This window comes from Microchirus variegatus (genome assembly GCF_963457635.1).
Source record: "Microchirus variegatus genome assembly, chromosome: 1".
Taxonomy (NCBI): Eukaryota; Metazoa; Chordata; class Actinopteri; order Pleuronectiformes; family Soleidae; genus Microchirus; species Microchirus variegatus.
This window is the reverse complement of record NC_139802.1, coordinates 13,534,248-13,550,122: the sequence shown is the minus strand read 5'-3', so window position 1 is coordinate 13,550,122 and position 15,875 is coordinate 13,534,248. Positions and strand designations below refer to the sequence as shown.

The 15,875-nt window shown below is 40.3% G+C and overlaps 1 protein-coding gene across 1 annotated transcript in view; it reads right to left on the bottom strand.

The window, feature by feature from the left end:
* adamts16 (ADAM metallopeptidase with thrombospondin type 1 motif, 16) overlaps positions 1 to 15,875 on the bottom strand; it is a gene marked incomplete at both ends in the record, with an annotated part of 171,040 nt that overhangs the window by 44,341 nt on the left and 110,824 nt on the right. The window contains 2 exons of the mRNA XM_083898924.1: positions 758 to 848; positions 1,007 to 1,014. Of these exons, the coding sequence (XP_083755050.1) occupies positions 758 to 848; positions 1,007 to 1,014 (99 nt within the window). The remainder of the gene's footprint in view (positions 1 to 757; positions 849 to 1,006; positions 1,015 to 15,875) is intronic.

Here is a 15,875-nt window from a genome sequence, read left to right as displayed (position 1 = left end):
AGACTTTTCAAGTTATTTATGTGTCTGCGTTTCGTGGTAACTAAAAACAAAAAAAAGAAAAAGAAACAGCATAAACAAAATAAAACCAAACAAAACAAACAACTAAACCAAAACCTCTTAAGAAGAATGCACAGCCAAAGCAGTTGCTGACTCAGCACACCGCATGGGGTTAGATCCACAAAACAAACAACAGATGAAAGTCTCACGTCCTGCTTGCACTAATTACTGAACTGACTGAGCAGCTAAAGCAGCCCCCAGAGCGTCATCTTTTAAGACTGACTTCCCAGTGCCTTACAGCAAATACAAGGAAGCCATTATCATTGTTATACAGCAGTTAGATCAATGCCACACATTATTCTTTTTGGTTTAATTGCTTGTTTTCAAAGGGTCTACACCAATCAAGTTAATTTACAGTAAATTCAAATAAAACTACTTAAAGCTTTAACAAGATGAAACATTTCTTTCCCCGTTCATTATTTTATTGTGGAGCCCAGATTTGCTCCACTGATGCAGCAGGTAGAGTAGTGATGACTCTGTGTCAGGGTGCGGGTCGCCCTCTAGCGGTGAAGAGAGGAAACGCAGAGCGCAGGTGAGTGCTGTTAGATGCTGGACGGGATGAGTCCACTTGGTCAGCACAATAAACATGAACCAGGTGATCACGCGCTCGCGCACATTAGACATTTAAATCACGGTGGCACAAACACTCCTCTCTATATATATTGATGTATATGACATATATGATATATATACAGCATACCTGTGTGTTGAGGTAAATTGAGAAACCGTAGTAAAGCCGATGCTTCCTGGTGGGATTCTGCACTGTCAGCACCATTATTCCAAGGCAAGCTCTGCAAGAAAGGAAACGTAAACAAGACTGTGGAAATGATCACGGGGTGGGGGGGAAAATACTCCAATTCTCGCTTTTGTCGCTCCAAGTGTTGACAAGTTTATGAGCTCTGCATGTATGTGCTTGCAGGCGCAGCTGACACACAAACATCTGACTTACTTTGCCCACTGTGGTAAAACAAAAGAGATGGAAAAAGACCAAAATCACGTTTTTTTTCCTCCGCTTAACACAAATCCGGGGTAAATTCATGTCTGTGGATCACCTTTACGCAAAAAAAAAAAACAACCCAACCCAAACTGTTCTGCCACTTTGCAAGCGCAAAACAGTCCAACAACAAAACAAAGGCAGCAGTTCTGTGGGATCTGCAATGAATGACAGTATCAACCAGTTGCACACGCAGGCTTCTTAAGTTGTGTCACTTTGTTCTCCATTCATTTCCAAGCGCACTGGATAAGGACAGAAAGACGCATGAAGTCAGGTCCTCTCTCCCGGCAAGTCATTTTCCCAATCTCTCTCTCTCTCTCTCTCTCTCTCTCTCTCTCTCTCTCTCTCTCTCTCTCTCTCTCTCTCTCCCTGTCCTCACACACACTCGCTCTGCCGCTCCCTCTCTCTCTCTACCCGGGGACCCCCGTGGACCATTTTGACTCCCAGTGAAATCATGTGGTTGTCTTAAATAGGCTGCGTGTCTGCTTGGCACAAGCAGAGTCTGTTTCCCCACGGGAGCGCTGAACACAAGGCTGCAGAGGTCTCTCTCTCTCTCTCTCTCTCTCTCTCTCTCTCTCTCTCTATGTCTCCCCCTCTCTCAGCCTGTAGCCAATCACATTTGACACCTGTGAGACGGGTTTGTGACCGTCTGCAGGAGACAGAAATCCGATTCTCAATTCGGACTTTCAATTCATATTTGAGGCGCTTCAGTGTGTGGTGCAACATCAGATATGCTTTACTGTATGGATGAGTGAGAATAGTCAAATCAGAATGCATGTGGCTTGCTGCCTATGCGTGTGTTTGTTCTCAAACTGCAAGAAAAATCAAACAATAATGTCGAAAATTGTCCTCTGTCGCTAAATTTCGCTCACAAATGCTCACTTTTTGTTTGCAATTCTCCTGATGCAGCTCAATTGACGGCAAAATAACTATTTGAAAACAAGTCAACAGGAAAAAGAGCTTCTACTTCTCACTTGATTGAAACATTTTCCTGAGGAGTTAATGGTCTCAAATGCTAGTTTCAGGTCTTTTTCAATTGATGGGTTTGATGGTGTCAATCTCAGCTGTCTCGGGGCGAGGGGTGTGGGATACACCCTGGACACTTCACCAGTCCACCACAGGGCCAACATAGAGATAAACAGCCAATTATTCTCACACATAGTGTCCAATTTGCCTAATCTGCATGGTTTTGGACTTTGGGAGGAAACCAGCGAAGCCCCACGCACACATGGGGGAAAACATGCAAACGTCATGCAGAAAGACCCATGAACCTTCAAGAGTGCTAACCACTACAGGAACCATGTAGCCCTGAAGAAGAGGGTACATTTCGTAAAATTGCGTTCACTTTGAAGAAAGACAGACTGGAAAGTGTTGGACATGTGAGTGGACACCAGTGTGATTGACAGCTGGTATCATCCAGGAAGTGCCTGTGCATGTGATATGTGTGCATTTGTAGTTATACTGAAAACACAAATATGAAGGCTCCACATATTGAGCTTCTTATGTAACCAGACAAACAATGACCATTTTATGTACAATCTATGGCTCAGATGCAAGACTCTGGAAGTCATGAACGTGAACCAACAACATCTGATCTGCGATGAATAAGATTTGAATTGTATTTGAACAATGTGGCTGGTAAGTGCGTCTCTGCGTCATCCACTGCATCGAGACTCCAATAACAACCGCTTGTTCCTCACCAGTTCAATTGAAAATGAAGCATTTCAATGTGTGGAAACAAGAATGTGTGCGCAAAATGTGCATGTCCATCCAGTAGTCTGGATCAGTGGCCCAAAGGTGATCTGTGGATTACACCCTGCAGCAGGTAATCAGCAATTTGTGATGGATTACAGTCTGCAATTTGACCTCTAACCCTTTTTAATCTGCTCGTCATTCTCCCATCTCTCCTGTATTCCGCAGCTGCACTGATAGGCAGCCTGCCAACATTTCTTAACTCCCTACAATCATTCATGGAAGTGCTTTGGAGTGTGGGAGCCAAAGAATAGGGAGCGCTTGTTTCATATTCTGCAGCATTTCATCCGCCCCAAAAGAAAACCAGATGAGTTTTCTGCTGTGTGGCAGGAGAAATAAATGTGTGACGGTTTACGGTGTGATCTTCTTGGCACAGAGTCAGTGTATCTGTATGAGAGTTAAGGGAATCAGGGGTGATTGTAAATATGACGGCCAACGAAGTTTCTCCCATTTTTAAGATGCCGTGCACAAGTTTTAGCTTGCCATGTGTTTTTCTTTCTTCTTTTGCATCTTTCTTTCTGTAACCTATAGAATGAGGAGGCTTTAAAATCGGATAAATCAAAGTCAATTTGAGGATGTCCTTATTATAAATGGCTTTGTTTTCTAGTCGGCACAGTAGATTGCCTTGTAGTTCAGAGAGTGTAAAAAAAAGTGTCACATTTCAGCATATCAGGAAAAGTGATGAGAGACACCATCTATGACAAATTACACAGAGCACTGGATGCTAGAGGTTCAGAGACTGTGCCTAAAAGTGGGACAGGAGCGCTCAGCTCTCTGTGACACTAAAGGGGAACAAATGAGAAAACAATGGCAATATCAAAACCACATGACCAGCCTTCATCTAAATAAGAGCTCTAACTACATATTTGGAGGCTCTTTTGGAGGTACCTTTCCTCCTTTTGACCCCATCAAAAGGAGTCCATATACTATACCATCATTTTGTCCACTGGAGTTCATGTAGATCGAGTGAAAAATAGAGAAGAGATGTTGCTGTATTGTTTTGAAGGTGTTGGACATTTAAAACTCCCTGTTGTCCAAACTGAGCTGGCTGTCGTGAGTGATTTGAATCACTGAGTTCCCACAGTCGTGTCTCTCTTTTATCTTGATTCTCTGCCTGATCGCTTGTCTTCAATATCATCCCAGGATGAGCAAAGGCAAAGAGCTGTCAGAGTACATGCAGCACATTCCATGACATCCATTACATGTATTACCACACACATGCACACAGAGAGTATGGTAACATTACACAAGTTGAAATAAAGAAAACATGTAATCTTGGTGAGGACATTAACCTAACTATAACTGTTAACCTCGCCCTCACCTTAACCCTATTCTAACAATGAAACCAAGCCTTGACCGTGCACGGGAACATACGTGTACAGTTTGTGCCAACACACTTTCCTTCCTTCAATGCACGTCAAAGGCTATGACACCATTATCAATTGCCATATGAAACTTCTTTAAAATGAGGGAATGAACGATGTTTGAGTAAGAGTAAAAGTAACAACTTATGTTAAACAAAACTATTAGAAGGTGATCAACACTATTCTGTTTATCCACATTTAATGTAGTGTCAGCAGCTAATGTTTCCCCTTGGGCCAATGAGGGCTGATGCACAGGCTCCTGAGCTCAACTTTTTGACACATAACCTTAGTTGTCTACGTCGATTTTGACCGCCGATGACCCTTACACTTTGACCTGAGTGTGCTGATGTCATTACGTTAGATAGTGGAACTTAAACGTACTTTAAACATGTTTTAATATATCATCGGTCAAGAAATGTGAAAAAAAAACAATTATTACATTTCTGATTAAAAGAAAAAAAGCAAAAAAAAAACAAACAATCAACCAAACTGTTTATATGCTGTGTGTTCCACCCCTTGTCAGTAGGGGGTGCACCCTCAGCACCCTACTTCCTGCGTCCCTGGTCTTGACCTTGAAAAGACCCTTTAAATTCAAAAAAGGACCTGCTTAAATGCCCTCATTTCCTATAGTTTCTACGTTTTTGGTCCTACATACATACAAGTGTACACATATTTCAGAAGCCAGAGCTCACACACTCAGCGCGAGACACAATAAGTTCACACGCTCACATGCCACACATGACATTTCTCACGCAGAGAAGTGATAAAACTCACCGCACATAAATTAGCAATCTATGAATGGATGATTAATAAGCCAGATTGCTCAGTGTAGTCCGTTCATACAGCTGTCTTGAATTAGCAACCTATCAGCCAATCAGAAATCAGTATTTCTTGTTGCCGGGAAAATATGGTTTCCGCTGCTCATGAAGGCAAAAATAAAACACATTTCTTTGGATTTACATATTATCTTCAAACACTGCCCAGCATAAGCTAAGTGCAATGCAGCTAAGCTAAAGCATGGCCTAATGCTATACATGCAGAGGCATCCCTGGAGATATCAACGTTTGTCTGACGTTGAAGGTAATTCTCAGACACAGCAGTGGTAAATATTAACAGCACACAAGCGTTAGTGACAAGATTGATGCCGCTCACATGTTTCTTCACTAAATACAAAGCTGTTGCCAGCAGTTGGATAACGGAAGTGTAAATGGTTTCCTGAGTTTTCTGCTAGAACCTTTCCTTTTCAACAAAACAAACAAGATGACGTCTTTACAGGTGAGCTGCAGAAGTGCTGGTTGGCAGTTTTTGTAACGTTCTTTGAAGATGTAAAGAGAAAAAAGATATCTATATTCTCATTAGTCTCTCAGCAAGCAAGCAGAAAAACAATGTTCATTGAGTTCCACAAAGCTAGTTTTCATTCCACAATCTCGTTACAGTTACCTGTCTGAAACTGTCATCAAGGCAACACACGTGTGAGTGCGCTTGTGGTAAGCACATGTGAGTTTGTGTGCAAGCGCTCTTATGTGATTTATGAATGTGCGTGTCTGTGTGTTTTGTTCCCTTTGTGCGCATGTATGTTTGACAGCAGCTGTAAAATTCCTCTCTGAGCATCACAGAGGGGAGGCTGATGGGGACTGACAGGGAGCAAGAGTGAAGGCTGGTGGGAGTGGAGCGGGGGGTGGGGGGCGCTTGCCAGGTAGATGGATGATTGAAGGTGTAGTCAGGGTTTGCAGAAACGCTGCGCTGCTGTCGAAGAATCCCCGCTCTTTTATTGCGATCGCGTCGATCTTTTCAAGTCCACTCCGTGGCTTGTATCGGCTCAGTGTGAAACAAGTGTGTCTTGTAAATATGTGCAGATGGTGCAGAATCCTGGCTGTTGGACGCCGCTGGAAGCATTCCCAGTCGTCAGTTTATGAATCCTTGCTGATATTTATTTAACTTCATTTTAACTTACAACAAATGTATGTGTGTGCATAAGGAATGCATCATCCAGCAGAATCTTCACCACGCAGGTGAAACACAAGTGTATGGGGACTGCCACAAACCATTGCTCTTGTAATACAATTGTGTGATTTTTGTTTTAGATAACACTAAATAATCATGTAGTGTTTATTTTAACACAATATTAGAGGAGAAGATAAATGTTTTTATATTTTATATTTAAGTTACACATGCACGTGCATACTGTAAACTCACATGCATAAACTTTTTTTTATCATCATCATTATTATAATTATCACTGCTTCACCTTGTTGTTCTAAACATAATCAAGGATGTTCTTCCTGTGCGTCAATCTGAATTGACTGCATCGGTACCCTATGCAGGATATGCTTTGTCTTCATGTGCGAGTGCAGCTGAGCTGGACGAGCATCGAGCCAAAGTCGGATGTGTGAAGAAACACGAGACAGGGCTGTTGCTCACTCTTTGATTACTTTTGCATGGAATGTGTCTGCAATTGACAGTTAACCTTCAAAATAAATCACCAATAATTTTCATGTGATAATACCACATGTTGCGTTGTATTAAACTGCCTGACAAAAGCCTAACAGATTGCCTGCATCTGCTTTTTAGTTATCTGAAAAAGTATTACTGTAGATGATGTTAAACAGATCTTGCTATAAACTAGGCCCCACTCTATTTGCGGATTACAGCAACAGCTGTTGAATCAAGACTTGGCTTTTTTTTTAGCACCAGACACCAGATTATAGGTACGGTAAAGTTCACCAGAATTCAAGTGGAAAATTGCACTTGGAACATGTTACTGACATGCTTCACCCCATCCATCTTAAACAGCCTCAACTGAACTAGATAATGTATTGGTCACGGCTGAGCGACTCAAGCATTCGTCTTCATAATAACCTCTGATTAGTGAAGTTGTACTGATGTCAGTGCTCTACATCGGTTAGCCTGAGACGTGCTGCAGTGTGGGAGGTCTTGTTCTGACCCCATTTGGTCATGTGAGCAGTAATAGTTCACATTGGGACACAACACTGGATGAATCTGACATATTCCTGATTAATCTGATTTATGGTGGTAATCATCATGTTGATCTATTGCTGTCCAACTAGTGGCTTTGGCTATTAATCCAATCAGCTGTGCATTATTTTTCCAAAACACGTCCTGTTAAAACACTGTTTATTCTCTGAGTGGGTAACGCTCTTTAATTACTACACTAGTCGAGTTAATAGTTAAGGTCACAGGTTGCTATTTGACATTTTGGTAATTAAGGTAATTACAGCGCATTGTGTTCACATTTAAGAAATTAAGTACAGCAGCAACGTCTGCAGTCTCACTTGCATTCTTTTCCAGTGCACTCTGAAATATTCTGAAAATAATTGTAAAAAAAGGATTAAAAAAAAGGCACATTAACCACGTCCATTCTGTTTTCTTCCTCTATTAGGGCCACCTCCATTTGTGGATTGAACAAGTTTTCCTATGCAGCCCTCACTCTGGGTTTGAGCGCTTGAGATGAAAATGAAAGCCTGGAAAATCGCGCTAATTATTAGTGGTGAGCTGTATGTGATCGCTGAAGCAAAATGAGCATCTCTGTAGGGGTGAAACCTAAAAACAAAGTGGCTAGTCTTATGACACTCTGCAGGGGTGAGAGTCTGCTAAAGTTCACCACCTCTGTATTGTGTAAGCAGCCCTGTTATAATAGCTGCCTTCATCTTGGCCTGGAAAGACTGTAAAACCATTATCCGAGATGGCAGATGGAAACTCCCCTTTCAAACGGTTGGTTTCCAATGTCCAGTTGGAGACATTAAAAGCGTTGCATCGATTTTGAGCAATACAATGTTCAATAAATTAGCCTTAACTATATACATTACAAAATCTCCTGAAATGTTATTTGAATACTGCAAATACTAAATATTTCAGCAGCTCTGCCAAACGTACCTTTTGCTCTGTACAGTAGCTCTATTTTACAGTGCCAGGCCCAGAGGAAAGCATTTCTCGGCACTCAAACATTTGCATGTCTACAAACTGGTGCTGGGGTTTCACCCTGTGGGAACCAGCGTCTGGCCAAGAGTCTCTGACCCACACAACCCACTAGTGTCCTTATGAGTGCCTGAACTGGACCTGCTGGCAGGACGATGTGGAAAAGAACACACCGGCTCATTTAGCAGGCAAAACCCAAACTTGCAAAATTCTTGCTGAGCGGAGCAGAATTCGCAAACCTGTCAATATAACACTTTGTGGATAATGCAGTATAATGTGCTGAAAGGGGTTGGTGACATTAACCTTCCCCGCATAAATGTAATTATCGATCATTAGAATAAGTGATGCTTTGAGTGAACTTAGTTCATCTGTATGTTTCAATCAGTAAATTACCCAATTGCATTCTTTTTTTACACCATTCAATTCCTCCATCACTGATGATTCCACCCCCTTTGCAGCATATCTTGCAAATGTAATGCAGAGTTATTCCAGTGTAGCTTAGGCTCATTGCTTGGACTTATACAGAGTTTACTTCAGTAACTTCCACCTCACTGCACACGTTTTCAGCTTCCAATGTGGGTCAGCTAAAGTATGAAAAAGGCCAATGACTATAAATGTTCAATGAAATGGCTCAGTCAGGGATAATGTCTTCAAATAATATTCAATTTAACACTCAGCGTTCTTCAATTATACATTTTATACATTGCATAGCAGTGTAATGCTTGCATGTGATTTCACAACCACCTTGGAACAAAAATGAGTTGCTTCACATTCAAATTCAAAGCTGCATTGAATTTCCTTCATTGGCACATAAAGCGCAGAAATCTAAATTCACAAGCAGTCATCAGACCAACTGACCCGCCTCAGCCCCAAGTACATAAAGCTCACGGACCACCCATGAATGACACACATCGTAGCACTGCATGGTGTAGGAACAAATTGCCCTATATGTGAATCTGACATATTTTTCTCAGAATGTGTGTGACTGTAAGACACATGTTGAGAGATTATTGCAGGTTTACCACTCCTTTTCACAAGCACAACATTGATTTTTATAATTTTTTATTTTGAGGTGATACATGATGGTGATTAAATGATTGTCCACCTTGATTCTGCATCTTTGTCGCTAATTTAATTGAAGTGATTTTTAGATTTATTTTGAGCCTTGAGTTTAGTTTCTCCCTGAAAAAAAGGACAAATAGTCAAATCGTATTAGTCAAAATACAAAAAAATAGTATTGAAGTCAGGATAATAATAAAAAATGTATTCAAATTATTTTATAATTAAGACTGTGATGCAAAAAAAAAGGCAAATCAAATCCAATCATGTTCTTTCAAAATCAAAGTTTTCCAGACTTCTTTGACTCAGTTAAAGGTGCATTATGTAATAAATCTAAATCAACTGACCATAAAATCCTTCTAATATGTCACAAAGACTCAGGAATAATATTCATATAACGTACTGAACTCACCATCAGCAACAGTACAACTAAAATATTTGCATTAAAAAAATACTGCAAATCATGTTTATGTTTTGAAATCATGTTTTGGCATGTGGCGCCACCTACCGCCGTCTACCAATCATTGCAGTCAGTAGAATCTCAGCTGCCGCCCAACCACGGGTTGCCAGTTACGCCAGAAAACAAAACCTAAAAGACCCCGGTATTTTGAATGTAGTAACCATTTTTGGTCACATTCTTACATATGGCACCTTTAAGTAACAGCAAGTAACATCATGTATTTGGGCCAACTAACACAAAATGAACACCTGAAAATCACCTGAAATGGTTGAAATAGAGAAACACTGTGTGTAATCATTAGTGACTATACCCCTCCTGGCTCTTGTTGATTAAGTCAAACACAATCAACACATTATGTACACCGAAACTGGTTAAATACAACACCACTTGTGATTGGATCTCTCAGATTGGATGCTTACACCAGGTAAGGACAGAGAAGAATGGTTTGGAAGCTTATGGCTGGAAAGCCACTGAGTTACTGAGAAAATCAGAGGAACATCATTGAGTTGTTCTTGATCAAAGTGCTCATTAGAGAGTTTAAATGACACAAATAAGTGCGTTGTGTTGGACTCGTCTTCTTCCCTGTGGCACATCCATTCCCTTACAGCAGCAGCCTCATGTCAGTCGCGCACACTCACACAAAGAGGAACAACAGCAACGGCGACCACACTCCATCCAACCGACAATCATCACAGGTCACCACCTCCGTCAGTGTGTGTCCCCGTCAGTGACAGAAAAGGTGACCGACCATAGCAGGAGCAAAGCATTATTTTGTTTGTGAGGATCAAAGGTCCTTAGATGCTAGCTGAAGCTGTCACAGGTCCCTGATTGTCTGTGTCAGTGAACCTGAACATATCTGTTTGGAGGCATCAAACACTGAGAGAAATCCAAAGGTGAAAACTATGGCTGTAGAGTGAAAGCAACTGAAAATCTACCCACTTAGTCTTTAGATCACACCACAGGATGGTGAACACTGTTCATTCTTCTCAGTGTATTGACTGGCCATACTATTTACTCAAACTTTACAGCTTTCACATATATTCACTCCTTCTAAAAAAACTTTGGTTGCACATCATATGTTTTGCATCCACTTCAGCTCATAAACGTGACCCAGAATATAGAATTTTCTTTGGTATTTCCGCAAACTATCAATTGTAATGTTTCATAAGAGCTTCAGTGTAATATCAAGCCATTAATCCATCACCTATAAATTGCCTACGAATGTATTTCTGCTGTCACAATTATGACTTTTCAAAAAGGGCCTCCTTTGGAATGTGGTGTGACCTCTGACCCCACAGTGCAGGGAGTTTACATATCCATGTCTCCACTAGAAGGAAAAAAAAAACACATTCCTACCTTCGATGTGGGTCAAAGATAAAAGATGACAGAGATCTGATGCTGACAGACGAGATGGATCTGACGTTCGGAGACAGAAAAAAATCCGGATGGCTGAGGTGTAAAAATAAAAAAAAGGTGCAATAAAAAAAAACACAAAGACAAAAAAAATACACACAGATGTCAAGAAAAGTATTGCACCAAGTTCATGCTGTGCTCTCTTGAATTATAGCCGTTACAAGATTAAGCAGCCTTTTGTTGGTTTACAACCATTATTTCACAATCCTCCTTTGGATTACATCTAACCCAAATGGTTGGTTGTTGCTCTTAGTGCACATGAATCACAAAATTATGCATTATAGGAGTGAACGGAAAGGTTTGTAAATAGTGCTAGAGGCTGCTGTCAATCATGGAGCTACAGGTAATTCAGTTATGTAATGGAGATCTCACATCCCTCTCTGGCTTCTAAGACTTCCTGAAAAAACTCATTCTGAGACTATGTGGTCTATTCGGATTATATATTTTTACATTGATGCCCCATAGCAAAAATATCATAGGCTCAACTCCAACTCAGCAAACCAAAATAGATATCAGTGACGCCTATCAGTGTGTCCAAAGGGCCTTGGGGATCTGGTTAATCTGGGACTCTAAATTGACCTTATTTGTGAAAAACACTCTTTTGTCCCAGCTCCCCCTGCAACACTAAAATCAGAAATCAAATATGAGATGCAAAATTGCTATTTCTAATTCCTACCTGTTAAAAAAAAATAAAAAAATAAATCATATTTAACTAATTTCTCTGTGATAAACATGATTTAGCCAGCAAATAATGTTTGTAACACAATTTTACCAGTCACTGTGAGATGTCTATTGACAGGAAGGGAGGGGAAGGACAATAAATATGGGGGAAAAATAGTATTGTGCAATGATAGAATTACTTACTTACCTTAATATGAAGTACTTGCTGTTCAAACAGGATGTCAGAGGTTTGGTCTATAGGTAAACCAATTTTTGTGGTGATTTCATTGGCAGGATTTCAATTAGCTCCGCCCAGGATTTCACCAATGCACAGTGTTCCAGGAAGTGAAATCCCACATGCCAAACAAATGCAGAGAGAGGAGGCTCAATGTAAAAAAAAAAGAATTCAGAGTCTAGCATAGTTTTATTCTGATGTTGTTAGCTATGGCTAGTTAGGAAGATTAACACACTGTACCATACGCTCATTTCTACACAAAATGGTGGCTGCATTCGAGTGGAAAGACTGGATAAGATTGTAAGTGTCCAACATAAGGCAAAGACCAGAGTTAAAGAATGAACTGGAATGTAGAGGAATAAACAAAGTATGCAATCTTCGAGGACAGATTTGGTTGTTTTCGACGAAACAACAGTGTGAAGAAATCTGAACTTTCAATCTGAAAGTTGAAGGTGGAGGCCATGAACGAGGACTTTTACAAGGGGAACAAACTTCTTCATGAAGACGGCTAAGCTGCAAACCTGGCTATCAGAGTAAGTACAAATGGCTCTTTTTTTTTACTTGTATGGTGTGATGTTAGCTGGTTGTGCTTCTTGTGATGCTAACTCAAGTTAGCAATTAGGCCCAAAGCCTAAACTGTGTTTTTGTGTCATGCAATTGCTATACAATTGCTGTTATTTGATTATTGGACCATAATTGTTGAGGCTGGTTGCTTATATATGGACAGATGCTTGTTTTTGAATTCTAATGAGTTAATTCAGGTGAAAAACAGACTTATTTGACCTCATCAAAGATATTCTGCTTGGTTTTCACCCTGGGTCTCAGGCTTCCTGTTGTGAACAGTTCAGAAATCATCTGTTTTGATTGATTGTTATTTTTATTCCATCTCTATTGTGTGTCATTCATTATGCTGTATATCCACTATCATAAGAGGCATAGTTATTATTATAAATGTGATTATAAATTCTAAAGTTTCTTCATCATCCTTGCAGTGAGTGAGTATCTTTGACTCCTCAAGTGCATTGCTTTTCTTTTTGGCAGGCCGACAAAAAAATAAGTGTGTTTTTCATCATTTTTAATCTTGTTGGCTGCCAAACCTCTTATGTGTTGTGTATAGGGTTATCACATCTATATCATGGATCATTTTGATTTGTTGACTTGCCTTTTGTGACTGTAATCCATACAAATGCATATATTTCTAATACATTCAGTGTTTTACACTAATGTGCACCACAAATAATCAAAATGGCAGCAACACCTTTCTCCTGTCAGAATGGAATATTGTAAATTGTGATGAAGGGTGGCTGTGGATCAGTGGTAGTGTTGGTCAACTTCCGTCTGCAAGTTAGGTTAGATCTCAGACTACACTAGTCTACATACCAATATTTCCCTGGACAAGACCCTTAGCTCCAAGTTACTCCTGACAGCTGTTCCGGCAGCGTGTGAATGAGTATGATTGATGTTTTATAGAGAAAGCTGAGCCATATGAATGTATGCGTATGTGTACATGAATGGATGTGAGTAGATAAATTGAAAGCACTTTAAGTCATGTAGACTAGAAAAGACTGAATATTTTCTATTTTTTTGGACCACTGTCTGAGCTTTTTATGTGTAAAAATTTAACAACAATTTCTGAAATAGTTAGGTACCAACGACCATGCCACATTCAAAGTTATTTTAATCACCTTTCTACCCTATTATTAAGTTATAGTAATAGTAGTATAGAACTGGGAATTTTACCATGTCTACATTCCCAAATTCATTGAGTTGGTCCCATGTGATTGGCTGATAATGGTGGACAAATGTACCTATAAAGTGGCTGCTAAGTGTACAAAAGCATTTCAGTAATGGATATATTAAAGAAATAGAGAACACTTTGGCATTTTTTGGCAACACTAGTCCCAAACTGCTTTGTGAGAAACTCGCAGTGTGTGTCAATCAAGGACCTTTTAACAAAACGGGAAGGAAATTAAACTTCTTCAGAGTAATCGCTTCATCAATGTGTCCAGATGCCAAGAGATGAGCCTATATCGCTTGCCTACAACAATGTTTATGGTCACAGTAAATAAACGGTAATAAATCCAATTCAATAATGCCTTCACTAAAAGGGACACAATGGAAGCATCAAAACAAAGACGAGTAGAAGACAAGACCAAGACAACCAGTGAGTCAAGGACGGCAATCAATTTACTCTCTAACAAGCCTCTTCTTGTGTAAAAGGGAAAGTATTTTTGTGTGGGCAGTCCCCAAGAAGTGTCACTCTGTCCACAACTGAGACAACTAAAAAGCCCATTATCTGAAAATGGCAAACCATTAGGCTCTTGGCACGAAAAGACCTTCACCAGAGATCCCACATAAAGGAAGTCTGAAGATTCAGCAATAGGAGAAGGGGAGAAAAATTGGACCTTTAACACGGATGGAAAAAAAGGAGGGAGGGAATGGGGTTGGTGGATGCAGAGAGGGAGTGGGGGGTGGGGGCTGCGAATAAATCTGTCCTCTGTTTTAGGTCTGTGACAAGTCACATAGATGATGCTCCACTTCCATGTCGAATCTATTGCAACTGTAATGCGCTTAATTCACATTACGGTTGCAAATAGTTATAATTACCTTCATTAATAGTTTAATCTTTCATTAGTAGTTATTGTGACTCACTGACCACTTCACAGACCAACACTGCCTCCTGACTCTCCACGGGATTCCCACTTGTTTACCCCTCGGAGTCCTGGTGGGGAAGTTAGTTGCCCTCTCTTTTATGCTGTCTCTTAAAACACATGCTTCTTATTCACAGTGCCAGCATGAACAGTTTTTTGGGGAGATGTGTGGAGTATGTGTGCCGTTTTTGTGTTGCAGGAAAACCCTTTTTGCTCCCATGGCTCTCATTTATCCACTGACAACTGGGTTTTAACTAATCCCTCTCACTGGAAGCAGCCTCCCCTGTGAGCAGCTGCCCTGGCAACACTGCAGCTGAGGCACGTTAGACCTTGTCCATTCCAACTCGGAGTCAGATATTCATTTGGCATAGGCATGTTACTATGCAGAATGCAGACCAAATGCCATACACGTATTGATTACAAAATCATTTTACTCTCTTTAAACACACACACACACACACGCGTATGTCATTTCTCGCAATTGCTCAATCAATTTGGTTCCCCTGTATGTTTGTGCTTTATAAGGACAGCGAATGGTGATAAATAGCTTCATTAGTGACAAATGACAAAATAAAAAAAAACAAACAAACAAAAAAAAACAATAGACATCGCGCTGGTGTCCAAGTAGTATGGAATAGTTAAATTCCTCACTTCATGAGGTTTTCCTCGTTCTGTGATGCGTCTCTGGGTATATGATCTAAAATTAAGACTATTCTTTCTGAATAAGGTGAACAAATCTTAAGGGGCATAACTATTTGGTAGTTGATAAATCCAAAATACAGTGCGATAAATAAATTGTAAATTTGGAAAGGTTAATGAGCTGCCTTTCTTTCACTTTACATGTGAGCCCAAAAATTACAAATTGTTATTTTTGTCAAGCTGCCATCATTTTGTGAATTATTAAAATGATTTAGAGCTCTTCTGACATAATTCATTGTGGTTTTAAAATTGACACAGACAGACGTCAGTCCCACCGGTGATGAGCATGTGTTTTTCGTTATGGCGATCGGTGTTATTAATCCCCTTAACATTTATCTGGTGTAAAAAGAGAGAAAGTGAAAAGGTTTGGCCAGAGACACCTGTTGCGATGACTCGAGTCAGTTGACACTCATCAAAGGGAACCAGTTGTCTTGCCATGTGTTTTCTCAAGTTCTCCTCGTTCCTCGTGTTATCGATTTGTCAGGCTGTGAGATTTCTCCTTGCAGTGTGTCAGATGTCGATTTTGTCAGACGGCGACCGTCATTTCAGATGTTTCGAGGAATGATTGGTGGGTGTTGAACAGTGGGTGACTTGT